General features: G+C 37.3%; 3 protein-coding genes across 20 annotated transcripts in view; 1 reads left to right on the forward strand and 2 right to left on the reverse strand.

Annotated features, from left to right (window-relative positions):
• Window positions 1-540: 540 nt before the first annotated feature.
• cln5 (CLN5 lysosomal BMP synthase) lies at window positions 541-3727 on the forward strand. Its single transcript, XM_084123289.1, has 4 exons — window positions 541-756; window positions 1717-1891; window positions 1963-2188; window positions 2484-3727. The coding sequence occupies exons 1-4, from the start codon at window positions 653-655 to the stop codon at window positions 2966-2968; spliced, it is 990 nt and encodes a 329-aa protein (XP_083979415.1). The 5' UTR covers window positions 541-652; the 3' UTR covers window positions 2969-3727.
• On the reverse strand, window positions 3137-11996 carry fbxl3a (F-box and leucine-rich repeat protein 3a). Its single transcript, XM_084123288.1, has 5 exons — window positions 11673-11996; window positions 10648-11029; window positions 9300-9422; window positions 9041-9212; window positions 3137-6509 (listed from the first exon to the last, which is right to left on the reverse strand). The coding sequence occupies exons 1-5, from the start codon at window positions 11690-11692 to the stop codon at window positions 5869-5871; spliced, it is 1338 nt and encodes a 445-aa protein (XP_083979414.1). The 5' UTR covers window positions 11693-11996; the 3' UTR covers window positions 3137-5868.
• Window positions 11997-13001: 1005 nt separating this feature from the next.
• mycbp2 (MYC binding protein 2) overlaps window positions 13002-22442 on the reverse strand; it is a 110619-nt gene continuing 101178 nt past the window's right edge. For 16 of the 18 annotated variants that reach the window (XM_084122564.1, XM_084122561.1, XM_084122562.1 and 13 more), the window contains 10 exons: window positions 21089-21190; window positions 20843-20971; window positions 20424-20556; window positions 19502-19605; window positions 19208-19396; window positions 19013-19120; window positions 17327-17536; window positions 16821-16928; window positions 15990-16155; window positions 13002-14260 (listed from right to left, as the gene is read on the reverse strand). In XM_084122564.1, the coding sequence (XP_083978690.1) occupies window positions 14145-14260; window positions 15990-16155; window positions 16821-16928; window positions 17327-17536; window positions 19013-19120; window positions 19208-19396; window positions 19502-19605; window positions 20424-20556; window positions 20843-20971; window positions 21089-21190 (1365 nt within the window). In that variant the 3' untranslated portion in view covers window positions 13002-14144. The remainder of the gene's footprint in view (window positions 14261-15989; window positions 16156-16820; window positions 16929-17326; window positions 17537-19012; window positions 19121-19207; window positions 19397-19501; window positions 19606-20423; window positions 20557-20842; window positions 20972-21088; window positions 21191-22442) is intronic. The other 2 variants (XM_084122559.1, XM_084122560.1) reach the window with 1 other exon arrangement.

Below are 22442 nucleotides of genomic sequence, written 5' to 3' on the forward strand. Positions count from 1 at the left end.
GGTTTCACCCTATTTTTTTTTTTACAGTCTATGGCTTTCTCTTTCTACTTTCTCTCTATGGCTCTGGTTTCACCCCAAGAACGGTCACACTCGTTTTAGAAATTATTTATTTATTTATTTATTAGAAATTACACACTTGACTGAATTTTTTTTATTAAAAAACATATGACCTAACGTTATGCTAAAATGCTTGAGATTAGATTTGAAGAAAATTTTAAATTGTGCATGTATGATTTTTCTAAACTCTTTTTTTTTCCAATGAAAAAAATAAAATTTTCCAATGAAAAATGTATTTAAAAAAAAAAAAAAAAAAACATCATTAACTTGGCTGAGCTGAGACGATGTCTGTTTGATTTCAGTGAATGTTTTTATTTAAATTTTTGTTGTGAACGAATTTAGTATTATTCGTTATTATAATAATTAATTTAAACATAGATATAGCCACATATATTATTACTACTATTATTATTATTTTTTAGAGCGTGACTTTTATTTTGACATAAATGTAGCTCTTAACAAAAAACTCGTGACTGACCAGTTGACTCAATTTAGCCCGTCACGTGATCAGTGTTCGCTGAAACAAGGATGTGAGACAAAACAGTAACAGCTGCAAGAAAGACAGCACATTGGTGTTTTCGGAGATTGTGCTGAGATGAAGTATTCCCTTCACTTCATTCACGCGGTTCTTCACTGTTGGATTGTGGGGCTGGTCGTCTCTAGGGTCAATGGGAAGCAGGTCTGGCCAGTGCCTTACCAGTAAGTTGCAGCCACTGTACACTTCAGCTCAATTACATTGCCAGCACTAAGGACTACAAGTGTTTATATCGGTTCGTCTTCAGTCGGGTTTTTTTTTTCTTTCTTCAAAAGTTAATTTGCACGATGGTTTATTAATTAGTCTTCAGAATCAGAATGAGCTTTAATGAAGATTGTTAACACACACAAGGGATTTGTCTTGTTGACAGGAGCTTCCAGTGCAGAAAAAAGTACAAACTGGGATAAAGGGCAATGAAAAGGAATGTAACACAATAATAATAATAAAAAAACAATAAAATGAAATGCAATACAGTAATATAGAAAATATCATACACAATAGACAGAATTACGCATGTCCAGATATACAATTTACTGTTATGCGCAAAATGGAAGAATACGAATGTGTTATAAACAGTTATGTGCAAATGAAAGTGGAATAATGTCAAGAGGTAGATAATAAACTGGTATATAAAATTATTATTGTCATGTACAATGAAGAGACGCTGTTGGCAATGTTAATTTCAGTTAGGACCTCAGTAGAATATGAACATTTAAATATATGCATATAAAATATACATTAATCACAATATTTTAATGTATGATTTCTTAGTCAAGTCACCTTTATTTATATAGAGCTTATACAATACAGATCGGCTTTACAGTGATAACGAAAATAATTCAATGATGTAAACAGTGTTAATATTGGCTGTACAGCAGCTCTACAAGTAAAGTGTCATTGTTCAGCTGAAGTCAGTTCTGTTGTAGTCGAACCAATAATATTGTTGAATATTAAGTGTCCCTAACTAAGCAAGCAAGAGCCTTAAATTAGATGCAAGTTAAATATACACTTACATTTCTAGTGAATTAAAATAAACTACTTCACAATTTTAAGCGACATCCACCATGTTGGCCAAACCTATTCGCTGAAAAGCAGACGTAACACAATTTCATATCAATTTCTAGGCGACTTGACAGACGTCCAGATGTTGATCCCTTCTGCCAGGCTTTATACCCGTTCTGTCCCACCGGAGATCCAGATGGTGGGATACCCGTCATGGGAGACTCCGACGTCATCTCAGTGTTCAGACTTCAGACTCCTGTGTGGGAGTTCAAATATGGTGACATCTTGGGAAAGTTTGTAAGTGAATAGCAGGCCTCTTTTCTTTAAGAGTCTATTCATCTGAGTCTAATCAAGAGTTTTCACCTCAGCATGTCATGCATGATGCCATTGGCTTTGGAAGCGCAAAAACTGGGAGAAACTTCACTATGGAGTGGTACGAGCTGTTTCAGCTTGGGAATTGCACTTTTCCTCATGAAAGAGAGGCTGTGAGCGCTCCGTTCTGGTGTAACCAGGGAGCTGCGTGCTTTTATGACGGCATCGACGACTTGCACTGGAAGCAGAATGGGACTTTGGAGAAAATAGGAGAGATTTCAGGTAATAGTTTGGAAACATTACTTTTTTAATGTTTTGAAATAAGTCTCTTATGCTCATCAAGGCTGCATTTGTTTGATCAAAAATATAGTAAAATTGTGAAAAATTATTTCAATTTAAAATAACTATTTTCTATTTTGAATACATTTAAAAATGGAATTTATTCCTGTGATGCAAAGCTAAATTTTCAGCATCATTACTCCAGTCTTCAGTGTCACATGATCCTGATTTATTTACACCATCCTTGTTTCGTCTGGATTTGATTCTTTTTCTCACTTGTGTATTTTTGTGTTGTTAGGTGAGATGTTTAATGAGTTGGCTCTGTGGGTTCAGAAGGACAATGAAACGGGTGTGTATTACGAGACGTGGACGGTGAAGTCAGACCCTGGTGCCAACGCCACGACATGGTTCGAGTCCTACGACTGTTCTCAGTTTGTGCACCGCACATATAAGAAATTACTGGAGCTGGGCACCCAACTGTTGAGCCAAACTCCAACTAAATACACAAAGATCTATCTGTACAGCGGAGAGCCTCTCTATTTGGGAGATGACACCATCTTTCAGCAGCCTTCTACGAAAGATCTTGCCACGGACATTAAGAAGTTCTATCACTCGTTTCGCTCTCACCAGTCAGTGATAGAAATGATTATGAGCCTGTTGGAGGCTTATGAAAAGATGGTCCTAGAGAAGACCTTCTATTTCTACTTCAACTCTGAATATTGGAAGCTGCCGATGAAATATCCTTACTTAAAAATAACCTATGAGGAGATTCCTTTTCCATAATGAACATATTTTAATACTGAATAAAATTACATTTTCAATTTTCTACTTCCTTTCCAGATAATAATTTGTACTAATGCATGAAATTATTTTTTTTAATGTTTTTTTATTGTACAACACATTATGAATATTGTTGCCTTAATGTAAATGAAATGGTAAACATTCACACAGTGTCTGCACAAATGTTTATTTGCCTTTATTTCAACAAAAGACAATGTTATAACCATGTTTTTACAACACAAGAAATGTAATGCTTTCATATTAGCAATACAAGCAATATGCTCACTTGCTTCAGAAAAATCAAATACATGAGCACTTGGTTTGATGCTATTTGTACACGTTAATGGCTTTGAGTTGATCAGCATGCACTTTCAAAAAGTCATGTCTAGCAAAAAGCTTTGTGTTTTTAAAAAAATGAGTTAAAATTGTAAGATATGCACTGACTAAAGCCTTGCTTTGTTATTTTAATGATATAACTAAATTGTATGTGAACTACCGCGCTGTAGATTCCCTTTTCTGTTCATTTTCGAGAATGTTTTGCTTTCAAATGATGACAGGAATCTTAGTTTTCTTCATTTAGATGCTACATTTACAAAAGCCGATACAGCCTTTAATTCTGGATAATTAGCAAAAGAAAACTTACATGCGATTGACTTTTTATAAATTATATAATATGCATATAAATCAACATGGAGCATCTCACTCAATGTTAAACTATCAGTATAAGCAGATTAATACAAAAAAAAAGAAAAAAAAAAGCAATCAATAAATTACACTGAAGATCAACTAATCACAAGGGTAAAGATCCATCAAGGAATAATTCCCACTCATCTGAAAGAGATCAGCACAGAAACACTTTGAACCTCCACAGAAGTATACATTAGTATTTCTATTTATATCAAAAACACAGCATTTTATATACAGACACATGGAGCTTCCTTCTTAAAGGAAAACGTTTTCACTGCTTCGCTCCAATACTGAATCATATTGAACTGAATCGAAGGGCGCATGTTAATGCAGCCAGGTCTGAAGACGAAATAAATCATTCATTATCTGCAGTTTTTCATTGCACAACATTCTTCATGCAATCCAATAGAAACCAATCAACGGTTCATTGTATCTCTACAATTCTTTTACCATCTCTTTCCAAATTTGAGGACACAAGTGTTCTGTGAGACAAACACTGATCCTTTTATTTCCTTCCTCTCTGACCAACTCCACCATACCTTGAAAATAATATGCTGTTATATTATTCCGCACCCTCTTCCCTGCTAACCCAAAATATGAGCAACTACTTGCTTAAACCACACAAAAGAAATATTTCCATTTGGTATGTATAAGGTGCATATTATTCACTATACATTTTTGTACAAAAGCACTGTAATACCAAATCTATGTATTAATACACACAAATCACACAAAATACAGTTCTTTATCTACATAAACCAAATCAGCACACTTTCAAGTGAGCACTTATTGTATGTACACTTCAACCTTGAGCTTGTGTTGGTGAACTGGTTAGTGAGAAGCCACTCGTTGGTGAAGGGAATCCGCTCTTACTAAAGTCTTATGGCTTGTCCTGCCACTAGGAGGCGCTGCTGAAGAGTCCTAGTGAGAACTGGTTCAACAAACCATGTCATCAAAATGGGATTACGGCCTGAGCCGCTGGGATAGGCCCCTTCATTCCTGTCACCCTACACTGACTGGACAAGCACTTTGGAAAATGGATGGTTGGATAAAGCTTATGCATTTAAACTAAATATCACTGTTTGTGCTCTAATGGATGAATGATTTAACATGAGATCCACCCTTTACAGTTTGAGCCACTGAAAACAGCCATCTACACAGACACAGAGCAGGAAAAGTGGAGGAATAGAGGAGCATCAAGACATGAACAGTGAATATATCTGCATATGACTAGAATCTGATCTAAATAAAACCGCTTTCAGTTTCCTTTCTAAACAACAACTCCTGCCTCCACCCACACACATATTTTGCAATATAATCTGAAAATGTAACATATATACATGGTATGATGTGTACAGCGATGCTCTATTTAGTTAATAAAAATATTTTTCGCAAATAACTTCAATTTTTGTTGTTGTATTGTGACCCACAATCCCTAAAATTGTCATGCAGAGGAAAAATATATTTTTAAGAAATAATATATATCACGGAACTAAGTTGTTGTAGTGTCTTTACGCTGATTAAAAAAGTAGAACATTACTGTAATGAGAATCTAATGGGATTAACAAATCAAATAAGTCGTCAAAGAGATGCATTATTAAAGGGATGGGGAAAACGCTTAATTGTTATTTAAATAATGTCACAATGACAAAAATCTTAATGGTCCTAAAATGGGCAAAATATAAACAAATATAATTGTAATTTTTTTCTTTTAATTTAACTATGTGACCTCAATAAGCTTTTGTAAGATTAATTTAAGTGTAAATTTGCCACACCATGCCATTAAAGGGATATTTCCCACAAAAATGAAAACTATCACCCTCATGTCATTCCAAACGTCTTTATTCTGTGGAACATATATTATATAAACATTTTTAAAAAACAGTTTTTTGTTGTTTTTTTGTCAATGTCAATGGTCACCAAAACTGTTGGGTTACCAACATTCTTCAAAATATCTTTTAAAATTTCTTTTACGTCCCACAGATGAAAAGATCATACAGGTCTGAAATGAGGGTGAGTAAATGACAGAATTGTTTGGGTGAACTATCCCTTTAACACAACAGTCCACATTAATCATGAGCAGTGAGGGAATTTACATCTCAAATCAAATCCATGTACAAACCGTGAGAATGAACTGAAGACCACATAAAAAGCCCATAATGCCAAAGGCTTGGGCGTGCTTTTCAATGGTCTTTTGAAAGCAATCGTTGTGCATTTCACCAGGTGGGCATCATATCTGGAAACCAAACCCGCCCCAGGTGCTTGGACACTTCCCAGTGGATCTCATCCAGGCTGTATTTGTGGTCTGGGATGAGCACCTCCTCCATGATAGACAGCTGAGAGAGGCGGCGGCCACACATCTTCACGAACTCCACGAAAGCACCGCAGGAGACCTCGCACTCGCCCAGCCCGATGGCCGACAGGTGCTGGCAGCGCTCAGCGATGCGAATCAGCTCCTCGTCCAGCGGCCGGAGCCCGTTGGCACACACCACCAGCTCCACCAGACGGGGGCAGTTCATGCCCACGCGGCCCAGGACCTCCTTGCTGACCGAGCGGCCGAAGTACAGGTGCGTGACGGGGATCTCGTCGCGGAAGAAGGGCCCGAACTCGTCCTCGTACAGGAAGAAGTACATGACCAGGCTGAACTTGGGCGAGTGGCGCAGCATGGCGTCCCAGCTGCTCTTCTTGATGGTGTGGAACTGCTGACCGGGGTTCTCGCTCACCACGTCTATGCGAAGGTGCTCGAGGTGCACGTGTTTCTCCGAGGAAAGCGCCAGGAGGAGATCGTCGCTCAGTAAGTGGTAGTTCAGAGCCAGTTCTCTCAGACCGTGACACTGATCAGCGACACACAGAATACCTGCAACAACAGAAGACGGATGGCTTTCACCAAACACTACAAATAATACAGTCTGACTAACGTCCAGGGTGGAAAAAAGAAAAAATGATTCTCAGATGCATTGTGATTTTTCTTCAACGATTCTGAAAATCTGAATTCTGAGCTAGGTTTTTTTTTATTCCACATATGCATGAACAAAGAATTTGGAAAAATTTGGAAGAATATGGGTAACCAAACAGTTGATGGACCCCATTGACTTCCCTAGTATTTTTTTTCCCTCCAATGGGCTCATCAACTGTTTGGTTACCCATATTCTTCAAAATATCGTCCTTTGTGTTCAGCAGAAGACAGAAACTCAAACAGGTTTGGAACAACTTGAGGGCGAGTAAATGATGACAGAATTTTTGGAACTATCCATTTAATATAAAATTTTCAAATTACTTAAATAGTTGACCAGAAATTAATTCAGAAAATCAGAATTGTCATATCATGTTGCTGCAAACCCATGATTCTTTGTCATTCGCAAAACTTTTTTTTAATTTTTTTTAAACTGCTCCTTTATAATTGAATGAAAGTGAAATTCGTCATGTACTTTTTTTTGTCCGTTTGAAACTTTTTTTTTTTTTGAAACCCTATTGACTTTTACCATATGGAGAAAAGCAGTTAAGAATACGGTTTCAACTTTCATTTTTGGCATTAAAGTCATGTAGGTTTGCAATGAAATGAGGCAGAGTATAAATCACAGAATTGTAATATTTGGGTGAACAATCCCTTTAAAACCTACAGAGGGACTTATGAGAACAAACTTCATGAAAAGATTCGTTTTTGTTGTTTAATTCTATTTTTTAATCATACTGAAGTGTATGACCGTCCTCCAATAGGAGCTAAACGGGCCTGTAAGAAATCTTTATACACCACTGCTAGTCCCATCAGTCAAGCCAGCAAGAGGGAAAACATCAGTGCGCATCTATTACAATAATTACGGTAGTCTTTATGAGGAGAGCAAAGGTAACACTTTGTTTTTCTTTTCCATTGAGTTGGCAAGCCAGTCTCATAGGCATGTCAATAAGCCATAAAACATAAGTGATCATATTCTGCCTGTACACACCTTGTTTATTAACAGCATGTGACGAATAGAGATTGAACAATGAGTCACAGACTTTACTGTTGTAGGTGATAATAGCCTGCTATAATACATGTGTAAATGGCCAATATATTTAGTTTGTTTCTGTACCTTTTCTATTAAAATACAATCATTTACACTACCATTCGGGGCTGGCAAGATTTTCTTTTATGCTTTTGAAAGAAGTCTCTTATGCTCAACAAGGCTGCATTTATTTGAACAAAAATATAGTAAAAACAATAATATTGTGAAGTATTAATAAGATTTAAAACAATATTTTCATATATTTTAAAATGTAATTTATTCCTGTGATGGCAAAGGTATTATTCTAGTCACATGACCCTTCAGAAATCATTCTAATATGCTGATTTGCTGCTCAAGAAACATTTATCATTAATAATGTTGAAAACAGTTGTGTTGCCTAATATTTTTGTGGAAAACTATGGTACTTTTTTTAGGATTCTTCGATGAACAAAGTTCAGAAGAGCAGCATTTATTTGAAACGGACATATTTTGTAATGTTACAAATGTCTTTACTGTCACTTTTGACCAATTTAATGCGTCATTTCTGAATAAAAGTATTAATATCATTTTGTAATTCTTACTGAATGCTAACTTTTGAATGCTAGTGCCAAGTAGTTTATTTCACATTTAATTACTTTAGTATTTATTCTGAATGTTTACTTAATACTGCTTTGAGATGCCAATCACTGTTTACTTTATTTGTAGTAATGCTAACTATTACTCGTAGTTTGTGTAAGTGTTGCAAACATACAAAATATTTAAATTTACTTGAGAGTATTTACTACATACTATATTTTAATTTAATTTGTTACCACTGATATTAATATTTTGCTTTTTAAATAAAAGAGTGTGTTCAAGCTATTGAAACTGGTGATGAGTATTTCATGAACTTGATAGTAATAGGTCATTCATGAACGATCCGATCATTGTGTCTGTCACGTGACAAATGAACGAAAGACTCGGAAGGTAAATTAATTATTTATGTTTCCTGTAAATCATCTTTGGCTGCATTATAATGATTTCTTAATTCAAAATATGATCAAGATTGCATAGGTGGATGTGTTCGGGGAATTTGGCTGTTAAAAGTATAACATTTAAAGGCACTTAAATAAACGAAATGACTCGATTAAAGATTCGTTCATTTTGAAGAAATGGAGACGAAGAGAGTCAGTAAAATGATCTGAACTTCCCAATGATCACTTGAACTTGCCAACAAGCTAGAACAGAGATTCTCAACTCTGGCCCTTGAGATCCACTTTCCTGCAGAGTTTAATCAAACACACCTGAACAAGCTGATCCAAGTCGTCAGGATTGCTAAAACATAACAGGCGTGCGAGTTTGAGCTAAACTCAGCAGGAAAGTGGATCCCAAGAACCCCCAGTCCCTGAAATAACACATGTCATACCTGCAGGAGAAACATGAGGGCAGCTGCTCATCTTCAACAGCTTGAGTGTGTCGCTGTTGTTGGCCACCAGGACCTTGAGCGAAGGATCATCCACTGGCGTGTCATCAATTTTCAGAGACGAAAGAGACTTGGAGTTGACGAACACCACGGTTAGTGCAGAGATGAAGTGGGACTAAAAAGAGGAAACGATAAAACATCAGGAAACATCCAGCCCATCGTCCTAACACACGACTCAGCCATGTAACGCATGTCCTGATACCTTGGGAAGCTCCATGAAGCTCGGTCGAGCAGTGGAGATCAGTCCAAGAGTCTTCAGAGAGCAGTTCACCAGCTGAGACAAGATATCACACGCAGCCTCGGCTGATTCTGTGCTGCTGTCCACCTGTGCAAACACAACACAAACCCTCAAGTCAAGTCACATTTATTTATACAGCGCTTTTTACAATACAGACTGTATCAAAGCAGCTTTACAGAGATAACAGGACAATAATGCAACAAAGTTTGTTTCCAGAAGAAAATAGCGTCACAGTCCAGCTTAAGTTCATTTTTGTTGTAAAAAAGTTATTTTTGCTATAATATTTATGTATATAGCCGCTCTGGAGAAAACCGTGATGTCATCGTCCAGCTCAGTTCAGTTCTCATATAATGGTGTCAATGCAGGCAGATCAGTAATATTGTAATATCTTAGCATCTACTAATGCATTTTAGGTTTTGATCAGATATTCAAATGTTTTATGTTCAAAGCCACTGTAAAATTGCACACATCTACTGAATTCTCTAGTAATGCAAGTCTACATATCTACATTATCTCCTTATTTACTCACCCTCATGACAAAAAATCCCCAAAAGACAAAACAAATGAAGATTTTTTTTAATGAAACTTCAGAGACTTCTGTCCATTCCACCAAAATTGGTTCAAAATGTTCATAAAGACATTGTAAAAGTAATCGATATCGAGCAGGTTAAATCCAAGTCTACCATATTTACCAAGTATATCATATCTACCATATTCCATTTCCATGTTCTCTATTTATGTGCAGTGATTAATATTTATGTGAATGAAAGTTTAAATGAAATCTGTTTATCATATAAATCAGAATTATATGGATCAGAATTATATGGACAGAATCAGATTTATATGGATTAGTTTTACAATGTATTTATGAACTTTTTGAAGACTCAAATTTTTGGTGGAATGGACTTTCAATGGAGGAACAGAAATTTTAATAGGTTTGTAATGATTTTCATTTTTTAGCTAACTGTCTCTTTAAAGGGTTAGTTCACTCAAATATTAAAATCCTGTCATTCCAAACCTGTGTTTTTTCTGCAGAACATGACATTTTGAAGGATGTTGTGAACCAAACAGTTTCGGTTCCCACTGATAAAAAAAAATACAATGGAAGTCAATGGGAGCCAAAAGTGTTTGGTTACCATCATTCTTCAAAATATCTTTTGTGTTCAGTAAAACAAAGAAAGTCATACAGGTTTGGAATGACATGAGGGCGAGTAAATATTTCATACTATCCCTTTAAGGCCAGCATGATTTGTGAGCTGTAATGTTTAAAGCAGTATCTGGGTAACCATGAACGTCCTCATGTGCCTCTCACCTTGAAGCTGACGTACTGTAAATGATTGGAGTGCCTCTTTATGATCTGCTTGATCAGGTCAGGATGTGTGGCCTTCAGGTAAGAGCTGGCAGGCTGATTGAGCTCAAACTCGAAGCACCTCCACAGCTCGGGCATGTGGAAGGCCTGGTTCCAGCAGCGGCAGACCTGTGAGGCGAAGGCACGGTCCAGGAGCGGCAGGTACTGAAAGATGTGAAGCAGGATCTCCTGGGGCAGTCGAGTCCAGGGGGACATCTGCTCTCCGGAGTCCTCGTCGGGCTGTTTGACCCGCTTGCAGGAGTCCGTCGGCCCAGCGCAGGACGAGGTGCTGCTGTCCTCTCGCTCTCTGCTCAACCTCCTCTTCATTCTTGGGGGCCTGAGAGAACTGTGAAGCATGAGAAGTGAAGTATAAACAGCCCAGTGAAAATACACACAAAGAGAAGAGAAGCATATAATTACATGTATTACATGTACACTGTATATATATATATATATATATATATATATATATACACAAACAACATGTAATTATATATGTATATATACACACATACAACATGTAATATATATATATATATATATATATATAGAGACATACAATATACAATGTGTCTATATATATATATATATATATATATATATATATATATATATATATATAATTACATGTTGTATGTGTGTATATACATATATAATTACATGTTGTGTGTGTGTATATATATAAAAAAATGACACGTTTTATATATATATATATATATATATATATATATATATATATATATATAAAACGTGTCATTTTTTTTAAATAGGCCTATATGACACGTTTAAATGGCTCTGAACTTTCCTAGAAATAAGTGCAAGTGAGTCCTCTTCGGCTAAACACACGTCTCAATTACATGGCAGGGATATTATCCATTATTAAAAACATAATCAGCCCGTTCTACACATATATTTAGTCATGGAGCCAGTGATCTAGCTAGATTAAGCCACCAACAGCCTTCCTGCGCTGCTGCGAATCCCGTGTTTACCTGGTTTGCGTATTGCTCATGTTATCTCCGTTCAGCTCGCTCGCAAACAGTGAAAAACAAACAAAATCCTGATAACTCGTGAGAATGTCAACCCGGACAGGAACCTGAACGCATCAGAGGAGAGCAGAACGCACGCATTGGAAACGAATGTGCGCAGATTTATGAAGTTATATTTCGTTTTTTCGGGAGTCAGAGTGCGTACGTCTCGGCGATATTTCTAGTTGACCTACTTCTGTTATGTACCGCGGGAGATTTCAGCGTCCCCGCCTCCTCTCAACGCTGAAAATGGCGATGTTGTAGGCCTAACTTGTTGTCGAGTGTGAGAGAGAAATAGCATTGAGCGGCTGCGAGTGAGTGCTGTATTTCTGAGTCAAACTGGGCTCTTCCTCTAGGGGGCGCACGGCGGCTCAGAAAGATGAACACACACCTCATATAGAGCAGCATTCGGTTTTTATCTTAGACACTTAGGATATATACGCTTTTTAATGTGTAATTTCCAACGATTAGTAACTGAGTGATATACAAATAGAAAATTAAAAACAAACAAACAAGCTAACGTTACTGTGATTAGTCGAGCCAGCGGACAAAAGTGCCACGTGACAATAACGCCTACTGGACCACAACAGATCAGTCAGTGGACCATAGATATATATAATACACATCTTTGTCTGGTCTGGATCGTTTCGGTGAAAATGACACTGAAAAAAGCTTACTATTATTATTGTTGTTGTTATATTATATTGTTTACCTACCTATAGCCTATATCCAATTGTTGAAGATAATTACAGTGTTAGGCTTTTGTTTTATTTTTAAAACATTATACATTTTTATTTTATTTTTAAAACATTATACTTTTTTTTTTTTTTTTTTTACTTTTAAGACTACAGTTTGAAAATCACCTCACATTAAATTACATTTGATCCATTCAAAATACGGCAAGACGACAGCCAACGACGTGTTGTGATAATTGCGTATAAATACCGATTTGCTTTGTTTCTCACATCTATTTGCATTCTGTATTATGAAGTAATAAAGTATTTCTTGCATCTTTTTCACGTACAGCACAGGTACCACACAGAGCCAAGGGCAAACTGCTCTGACGTGGCATATTTATGACTAAATTTACACAACAAAATCTTATGCAGCCTCGCACATATTTCTCATAAGTCTTTACCATAGACTGTAAAAAATAGGTCTTTACACGTACAGCATTAGAAACGACGCTCGGGTCGCCAAGCTCTGCCCATTTGTCGTCTATTTTGCTGCTTTCATTTTCAAACTTGTATATGAAAAACATAAATGAGATGGAAAAAAAGCACACAACACTCCTTTTGTAATGTACCTGGCTGAACAGAGAACCCGGTTTATTATTACCATTCAGCTCCATCCACAGATAATACAAAGCATATTCACAAGTTGCATTTTTTGTCTTTTACAGCAGCTGTTTATCACCCCCCACACATTCCTTCCTATATGCCTCCAAAACAACCACTAAATAGCCACAATTTCTAATATATCTCGTTTTGCCTCGCGTTTCTTCGATTTGGTGTGAAGACTGGCCCCAAAGATGTTCTTACAATACAAAAGCAGAACATACTCACCTTTTGTTTTTAATTAAAAGAACAGAAAAATGGTTTTATACCACGTCATTGAGACAAAAGGGCAGACACCGCAGACAATAAGCCCCTTGATAACATTCTGACTACAGAAATTATATTGTACTTGCCGGGGGAAAACACAAGAGCCTGTGTATCACTGTATAAAAATGTACAGTGGCTTTATTGACATACATTCCATATGTTTACATCTGCGAGGAGGCACACCCAAGTATTGCACTTCATTAAAAGTTCTGGCTCAAAACATAACCCAGAATATCAAAGAAAACTGAAGTGTAGAGTAGCAACATCGGAATACACATATGAAGGGTTACTGTCTTTATATACAAGATTAGATAAATCGTACACTATTTTCCTCCAGCGTAACATTCTAAAGTCCTCTTATAGCATTTGAATCTTTAGCCGTCAAACCATGATGCACTCCAAAGTGAAGGAATACTGTACAGGATTACGAAAACATAGTTAACATACAACAATAGAATCTTTAATTTGTATTTGAGAAGCTTAAATCATGGCCCATCCATGGTGGTCTCCGATTCGGTTCAAAATCCTCCATACATTGTTAGACTTCAGTGGTCAAGAGGTGTGCAACGTTTATACAAGCCGCAGGGTTACAACGGCTGCATGCAAACACGTCACAACGTTTGATTTGTTTTTTTTTTGTTCTTTTTTTTCCATTCTTCAGTGTCTAAAGAGAGGGAGGATGCACCCTGGAGCACGGCGGCCAGTCCCAGCGCCCTCAGCATGGGGCATCCGGTTAGTATCTGCTCTCAGGCTGTGCTGAAGAGGGAGTCAGCCGCCACAGGAGGGTGAATATATATATATAGAGAGAGAGATCATTACAGGACCATGGCGTTTAGAAGGTATGGGCATTTCTACAGACGCCGCAGCCCAGCGCAAACTCTTCTCCGGTAGGAGGATGTACCACATGCAGGGGACACTCGCTTCCTTCCAACTGTTTTCCTTTTGGTCCTATGAGGGAGGAATGAAAGAAAGTCAACATGCTGTCTTGCCAATTTGTAGGCTAAAGTTTCAATAACTGAAAACAGCTTGTAATAGAACAAAGGCTTATTCAACAAGAGAAGGATGATGCATGAGTTTCCAAAAAATGAAAATTTGCTGTTAATTTACTCATCTTCAGGACATCCAAGATGTAAGCGTTTTTTTTTTTTTTTCAGTTTAAAGAGTAAAGATGATTTTTAGCTGAAACCGTAGTCCTTGGTGATTTATATAATGCAAGTCAATGGCGACCGTCACTTTGAAAGTAAAAAAAAAAAACCAAAACATATACAAGCAAAACAAAATGAATACCCGTGGCTCCTGACGATCCTTTTTAGATCTTATAAAGCGTAATGATCGTCTGTAAAAGAAACTGAAACATTATTACCTGTAATCCACAGACTTGGCAAACGGTCCTGAGCGTGTTCACAGGAGTCTGGAACGCAAACTTCCTGACGCGTAATGACGTATGTGCGGGAGCAAACTCACACGTGAGCTGACACTGACTCTATTGTTCATCAAAGTGGAACTTGTGCTTATCCTGGATCCTATATATGCGTGATCTCAATCAGGAAGATTGACTTTTCCCAGATTCTCAATGTTTGAGGTCCCGCACATATGACATGCGACAGGAAGTTTGCGCTCAAGACTGTTAGCCGAGGCTTTAGATTACAGGTAATGTTGTAAATAATGTTTAGTTTCTTGCAGACTGATCGTTTACCTTCATAATGTGACACTGCCACAGTAAAGCCCTGCACGATGCTCACTAAAGTAAAAAAAAAAGAAAGAAAATTTTTCGTATATGTGCCATGCCTAAATTTTGTATTTATTTATTTTTTCATCTGCATGTACAGTATGTTGATTTTGAGCATTTGCATATGCTTTTTGTTTGAGGGGGAGTTAGAGGGACTAATTATGATGGGCCGCCCTTAAAAAGAGAAGGGTGGCCATTTTGAAGAGGGTTGTGTGTGTGGTGAGGTGGCATGCTTTTGCATTGAAGATTAAAATTATAACATTAACTAACATTAAAATTATTTCTGAAAATAGTCAGGGTGTATTAGACTTCAGAGCTGCTTTATAGGTCCACGCTCTAGTCTGGAAAATATGCCCTTTTTGTAGACTCTAGCTGGACGATAACCCATCTGGATTTTTCCATCTGGACTTTCAGTTTGCTGACTGCCCAAGGCAGAAAAAGGACTGATTCATCAGACTGATGAGTATTATTTGCGTTATTACTTTTTATTTCTATGGACTAAGGGACTGACGTGTTGAGGCCAATGAGCCTATTCATGGACTTCCATTATTGGGACTATTTTGTTGGAGTATATAAAAGGGTAAACAGTTTGTTTTGTTTGGTATTACCTTCTAGCAAATGAGTAAAAGGAACAATACAATCAAATTCTCCTTGTGATAATGATTCAACCCTTTCATAAAGAGTTGCAGTTGCTATAATAAGACCTCAGTGAATCGTTAGGAGCCATGTGTATTAATTTTGTTTTGCCTTTATATGTTTTTTTGACTCTCAAAGTGACGCCAACCATTGACTTGCATTATATGAATCACCAAAGACCACGGCTTCAGCTAAAAACTGAAAGAAAAGAAAAACACCTACATATTGGATCGCCTGAGGGCGAGTAAATTAACAGCAAATTTTCATTTTTTTGGGTGAATATCCCTTTAAAACATTGAAAAAGCGTTTTACCAGCAGGACAATGGGGCAACTCTTCTTTAGGGACACTGGTCATCCTCTGGAAATCATCATGACAGGCGTTGCAAAAATGTGTCGTCCCAAAGCAGAAGAACACAGCCACAGAGCAACAGTAACGACATTTGTACTCCAGGAAATCTGTCCCATGTTTAGAGCACATCTACAACAAAGAGAAAGAGGTCTAAAACTCATACCAAATAACCACATTCCTTCTCTGTGTTGCTATAATTAGCCATAACAAAGTATTGAAAACATCCAAACACTTTTGTAATGCAAGAAGCATTATAGTGATGAAAATTTGGGGGAGAAATGTACTTTATTTTTTTTAAATATAATTTAAAACAATAAGATTAAAAATGTAATCTATATTTTTTCAATGTAATTATTTTAATGTGAAATACATGTTCTTAAATGGTTTCATGCGATTCACCAATGAACTTTGAAAAACCCTAAAGTTGATTGAAAACAGACCTGCTGATTAACTGAAATGCAGCCATGATCACCCAAGTAAATATTTAAATTTGTAAAACTAAATTATTTGGGTGAGCGGACCTCATGCGATACAATAACAATCACTGGCCAATGTATAACAGAAGTGCTGCAGGGATTTTTTTGTAGGCCAGCCCAGAGGTTAGCATCACCCTGGTTCCTTTGACAAAAAGCAAATATGATCTTTCCATTGACTTGGATTATTGCAGAAAACAAGCTCAAGATTTTATTTAGATTTTGTTTTGGGATTCATTCCTGCAGCACTCTATTGTGTTTAAAATCAGGCACACAAATGAAATGTGCTTCACCCCCACCCCGCACTGTTGTCCCACTGACCTGTGCTCTGGACACATCTGAGCACGCTCCACAGATGAGCTCACGGGGATCATAATCATCACCTTGTCCTGCTTCCGCATCACAGCGAGCTTCTCCCCCAAAATAGGCCTGGATGAGTAAGAAGTTCCACTGTTAGCACGACAGCTGGAGAAACAGCTTCATTACGGCAGTGTCTTCTAAACAGATTATGATACGCCTGTTCTTTTAAATCTCATTTCATGCCGAGCAAATAGCTCTTCCCCCACAGGAGTGAGCTGCGCTTCATCTTTTTTGTCAACCATGTTTTTCCATTTTATTCAAAGTAAACAGAGACATCTCTAAGGGGACAGTTCACTCAAACCAAATTAATATCTTTGTGGAGAACGAGAAATGCTTTCTTTCTTCTGAAGGTTTCCTCAGCCACTATATAGCAGGAAGATTCTTGAAAAACTTTTGTGTTCCCCTGAAGATTTGCAAACACTATACAAAACAGAAAACACGCAGGTACAGTGACATGAAGATCTAACCTTTTTGCACTTGAAGCAAACGTAGTAAGCATATCTGTTCATGGCAAATCCAGCGGGGTTGTTGTGGAATCGAGCTCCAGACATTGTGATGGCTTCACTCTTGTGTAGTCCTTCATACTCCAGTCTCATTAAAGCCTTTCTCCTCACGTCCTCATACAGCTCTTTGATTGGGTCCAGCAGGTCTTTTAGGACAGAGTGGTTTATTTTGTTCTTAAAAGAAAAAAACAGCACAGACATAAATAAATAAATGACACATCAAGTGTTGGATATCATGAACACCGTCTAGCTGAAAGAGTTGAGACTGGCTTTGGTTCTTGCAGAAAACATGATTTTGTATGTGATTTGGTTGGTTTTGATGCCACAGCCATTAAAGGAATAGTTTTACTTTTACTCACTTCATCATCATTTATGCCGACATACTTCAAAATTTCCCATTCTATGAAGAAATCAGTCATAGTTTGGACTGAGCAAATAACTGAATTTTCACTTTTCTGGATTAATTATCCCTTGAACTATAAGATTAGGGGTAAAATGCATAGACTGTAAAAAAATATGGACGTAGTGTCCGTGACGTCACCCATAGGTTTCTGAAGACCGTTTTTGAAGCCTAAAGATGACCGTCGCCATCTTGGCAGCGCGTCACTCCCGGATAAACGAAAATGGGCGAGAAACCATAACGTTACGGCTAACAGACAGCAGACAAACGGCTAATGATGACTAATGACCACAGCAGCGAGAATCCACCTGTCACTCAAAAGTAGACACACCCTTAATTATGCAGAAATTTAAGGCTTAATATAATTTAAATGGATGAGTTATAAAAAAAATTCACCTCCCTCACAGTTGTCATGAAGGGCAAAATCAGCTGTATAGACCAAAGCCACTTTTTTTTTCAGGCTGTAAACATGTTTTTTTCTGCTGTAAAGTTGGGCATTTTAACATGGGGGAGATGCAGATTTGACTCACTTCTGCACCCAGCCTCAAGCGGCCAGTAGATGAATTGCCGTTTAATACACTTCCGTGTTGGTTTCAAGAGAGAGACAGGGAGGTTGCCGCTTGGTAAAAGAGATGTGTCCGATATTTTTTTATTGTATTTAAATTATATTAAACTTTTTTTTACAAATGCAATAAAAATACAGGTATCAGAACTTGGTATCGGCGAGTACCAAAAATGAAAGTATTGGTATCGGTCTCATTCTGGAAAAAGTGATATTGGTGCATTCCTATAAGAAACACTACTATTGAAGTAATACTATTTCACTGTAAAATAAAAATATATATAGCAAGATATTTAAGAAAAAAAACTATAATATTTTACAGTACAACTGTTTAATTACAACAAATATTTATGTCTTAAATTCTTCATTTTAAAATGTTAAACATCCAAGGTTTTTTGGCAGAAAACTGTGAGCAGTCCTTTACAGCCATTCTCTTTCCTAAGTGCTTTTCACTACAAGCTTGGGAAGATGGTTAGCGCATGTTGCATTTCCAGTGAAAACTCTGGATCATGAGCTTCACGCGAGTAATGAACACAGTGGCCCACTTCACTCTGAAACGCATGGCGCATATACTTCATTAAATCACAGTCTGTAATTTTATAATCGCACTAAGCCATATTGCAATTTCGATTAATCTTTCAGCCCTACCTTTAACTCTCCTAAAGCGAGTCCAGACTAGCTTATTTACCTTGCAAATAGGGCAAGACATGAACCCGAAGGTTATCCTAGGCCCAAGCCAGCGGTTCTCCAGAACCCTTCTTGTGCACTGAAGATGAAACACGTGACTGCAGTCCAGCTGAAAACAAGCCAGGGCAGATAATTACACGCTGATCTCCTGTATGTATGCATGTACTGTATGTATGCATTAATTATTCTGTTGTACCTGGATTGCTGGGGCAGCAGACAGAGCCTCAGTGAAGCAAATCATGCACATATCATCAGCATCCTGTTTCAGAGAGGCTTCAGTTTTGAAACAACCATGTAGGCAGGGAAGACACAGCTCTTCATTTTTGACCCCTCCACACGGGTGGCCGCACGGATGAGTCTTACTGCAGGCCAGTTTTGCATAGTCCTATACACAATATGTTTGTAAGAACACTCAATTCCAGTAAAACATTTAACCGTGTAAACAAAGTATATCATTCTGCTAAAAAACGTTAACATTTTGAGCGAATACCTGGCAGTCTTGGTCTGAACATACACTTCCTACAGCGGACAGCTCTGTGCCATTCCTGGTGCCGCAGAAGCGGCAGGCGTCTGAACTACTGGAAGCTGGTTTACCTGAAGGACATTACAATGATGCTATTTTAGCTATTTGTACAATAAAGCCACAAGTCAAATAAAAAAAATTCTGAAAATAGGATGAATCACAGCTGTGGCCTAACGGTTAACGGCCAGGGTCAGAAATTATGCAAAAGTGACAAAAATGCCCAAGATAATTAAATTGTGTGGGCAAAGCACCCCTGATGTGAATTGCTCTGATTTGATCTGTTATCTAACATGTATTGATATTCTGTTATATGCTTATGTCGTGATGGGTTTAGTGCCTCTGTAGTGACCTGTAGCTGTATTTACAGTCTCAGAGGTGAGTGCTGTTGACTGTGTAGGTTATATAAAGTGATTAATATTAAATAAATCAATAAAAGAAAACGGCTATGAAAACACTTGAATATGAAGAAAACACTTCCAAAAAACTAAAGCTTGAAACAGTCAATATATATGAAATATAACAGTGCCCAGCCAATTATTAAAATATATCAGAATATTTATTATAACTTGTACATTAATTACAACTACTTTTGTGTATGATTTCATTTCACAGGTAACAGCCATAATTGCTCCAACTGTGAATTTATATACTTGATTCAAATGGACATGCTATGTTTTATATTTATATTATATTTTATACAAACACTTTGTTCAAAAAATAAAGCTCTGAGTAAGTCAATTCAAATGGCAAATATGGTCTTTTAATAAAAATGAACACTGCAGTACTGACAAAGTTTGAGTCCAGTTTGCAACATTTCCCCTCTTCTCCTCAACATGTCCCATCTTCTCTCTAGATTATTAAACATGATTACAAATTGAAGAAAAGTCACCTGTGTGTTCACGGAACTCCACCATGGCCTTCATGGTCTTGGAATCAGCCAACGCCATGAGCCAAAAGAGTTTGGTTCTACCGCAACCTTCATGTAGGTCCACTTTAATGGCTTCCTCCTCCTCCTTAAAGACCTGCACAAGACATTGTGTTACGAGAAAGATCCTATTTCTTATTCCAACTCCAATTATTCAATTCCTGCAGTACTTTTACAGAAGCACCTATTTTTGTTCTTATAACTGTATCATTATACCATATTTTTTAAAGTACCATTTATTATAATAACCTCAAGTGTGTATTTTTAACAACCAAAGCATTTGAACAACCAGCCAGTAACTACACGATTCTTCTCAACCCAAGTTGTGAACCATAATTGATCAAACTGACACTGATTGGATCTGTGTGAGCGCTCGGGTTCACCTGTCTCTGGTGGGAACGCGTGCGCCGGTGGAGATGGAGGAACCGGTCACAGTCAGTGCACAGGTTTCCACATGCATTACACAGAATGATGGCTGCCGTCTCTCCGTCGTCATGGTTATCACACATGGGCTGGGAAATAAAAGTCAGGGTGAAGAGGTAAAGAGCTCATTCTCGGCTGAAGGACTGTAATGAACTTGATTGTGCTTTATAGCATCTCAGTGGCCTATTTAGCCCAATGTGCCGTACCATCTGCTTCTGCTGCCCATCTTTGCCCATCCAGCGACCTGAAGACAGTCGGTCCACGTGGTCCTGGTCCAGCACACACAGAGAGGCCAATGCGAGCCACAGCTAAAGAGAGGAAGTACAACAATTTGAATTTTATATGGAAGTCTTTCAAACACACATTGCCCAGTGAATTTCCATTACTTTTAAAGTCATTTCCAGTCCTGGATAAGGATTATATTTATTTTAATATATTTATAAACAGGTTATTTATGTGTTATATTTTCAGTTGGTATAATGTTTTGAGGTAAGCATTTTTTATTTTTTTATGCTTTTCATATTTTAAAGCTGTTGTGTTGCACACTGTTGTTGTGCAAATGAGCAGCCAGAGCGCATTAAGGGTTTTCTGTTAGAACGCTGTCGTGTTAGCGGCCCCTAAGTTAATAACTAATGATCTTTGCAATGGAATTGAATCAATCAAAACTAACTTTAGCTGGACAATAACTACTGTACAGCTACTGTAACTTTACAGCTACTATAAAGCCAAAACCATCTCTGCTACTTTAATTTCCTATTATCTCTGTAAAGCTGCTTTGAAACTATCTATATTGTTAAAAGCGCTATATAAATGAAGGTGACTTGACTTGAAGCATAGAAATAAAAACAAAATTTCATGATGTTTTCAGGTTTTCCATGACTTTGGACCTGTTCATATTCATCTACAGTGGTGTGAAAAAGTGTTTGCCCCCTTGGTAAATATGATAAAATATGGCTGTAAAAAATAAATCTGCATTTTTAATCCTTTTGATATTTTATTTAAAAAATGTGCAAAAATCTAACATTTCATTGAAGTAAAATAATTGAAAGTGGGGGGAAAAATCACATTATGAAATAAATGTTTTTCTCCAAAACACGTTGGGAACAATTGTTTGCCCCCTTTTATCAAATACTTTTTGCAACCTCTTTTTTCCAAGATAACAGCTCTGAGTTTTCTCCTATAATGCCTGATGAGTTTGGAGAACACCTGACAAGAGATCAGAGACCATTCCTCCATACAAAATCTCTCCATCCTGTTCTCCGTTATAAGATTTCTAGCACAGGCTTTCAGGTCTAGATTTTTTATCTGTTGGTATTTGATCGAATCCGTGATGCCATGTATCTGAACAAGATGTCCAGGACCTCTGGCAGAAAATTAAAATAAGCCATATTTGATCATATTTACCAAGGGAGCAAACACTTTTTCACACCACTTTATATATTAAAAGTAATTATTTGTTTTAGGAATGGTGCATTTCATGCTGCTGTTGATCTGTATCTGACACCTCTAACTGAAGGATCCTGAGTAATACTGACCTAGTTTGCAAATGTTCAGTTGTGA

This window comes from Abramis brama (genome assembly GCF_963993115.1).
Source record: "Abramis brama genome assembly, chromosome: 8".
Taxonomy (NCBI): Eukaryota; Metazoa; Chordata; class Actinopteri; order Cypriniformes; family Leuciscidae; genus Abramis; species Abramis brama.

Coding starts and splice junctions, on each gene's coding strand:
- cln5 (XM_084123289.1), top strand. CDS start 653: ATGAAGTATTCCCTTCACTTCATTCACGCGGTTCTTCACTGTTGGATT. Junction 757..1,716: donor GTCTGGCCAGTGCCTTACCA/GTAAGTTGCAGC, acceptor ATCAATTTCTAG/GCGACTTGACAGACGTCCAG. Junction 1,892..1,962: donor GTGACATCTTGGGAAAGTTT/GTAAGTGAATAG, acceptor TTTTCACCTCAG/CATGTCATGCATGATGCCAT.
- fbxl3a (XM_084123288.1), bottom strand. CDS start 11,692: ATGAGCAATACGCAAACCAG. Junction 9,213..9,299: donor GCTTCATGGAGCTTCCCAAG/GTATCAGGACAT, acceptor TCCTCTTTTTAG/TCCCACTTCATCTCTGCACT. Junction 6,510..9,040: donor CCCTCATGTTTCTCCTGCAG/GTATGACATGTG, acceptor CTGTTGTTGCAG/GTATTCTGTGTGTCGCTGAT.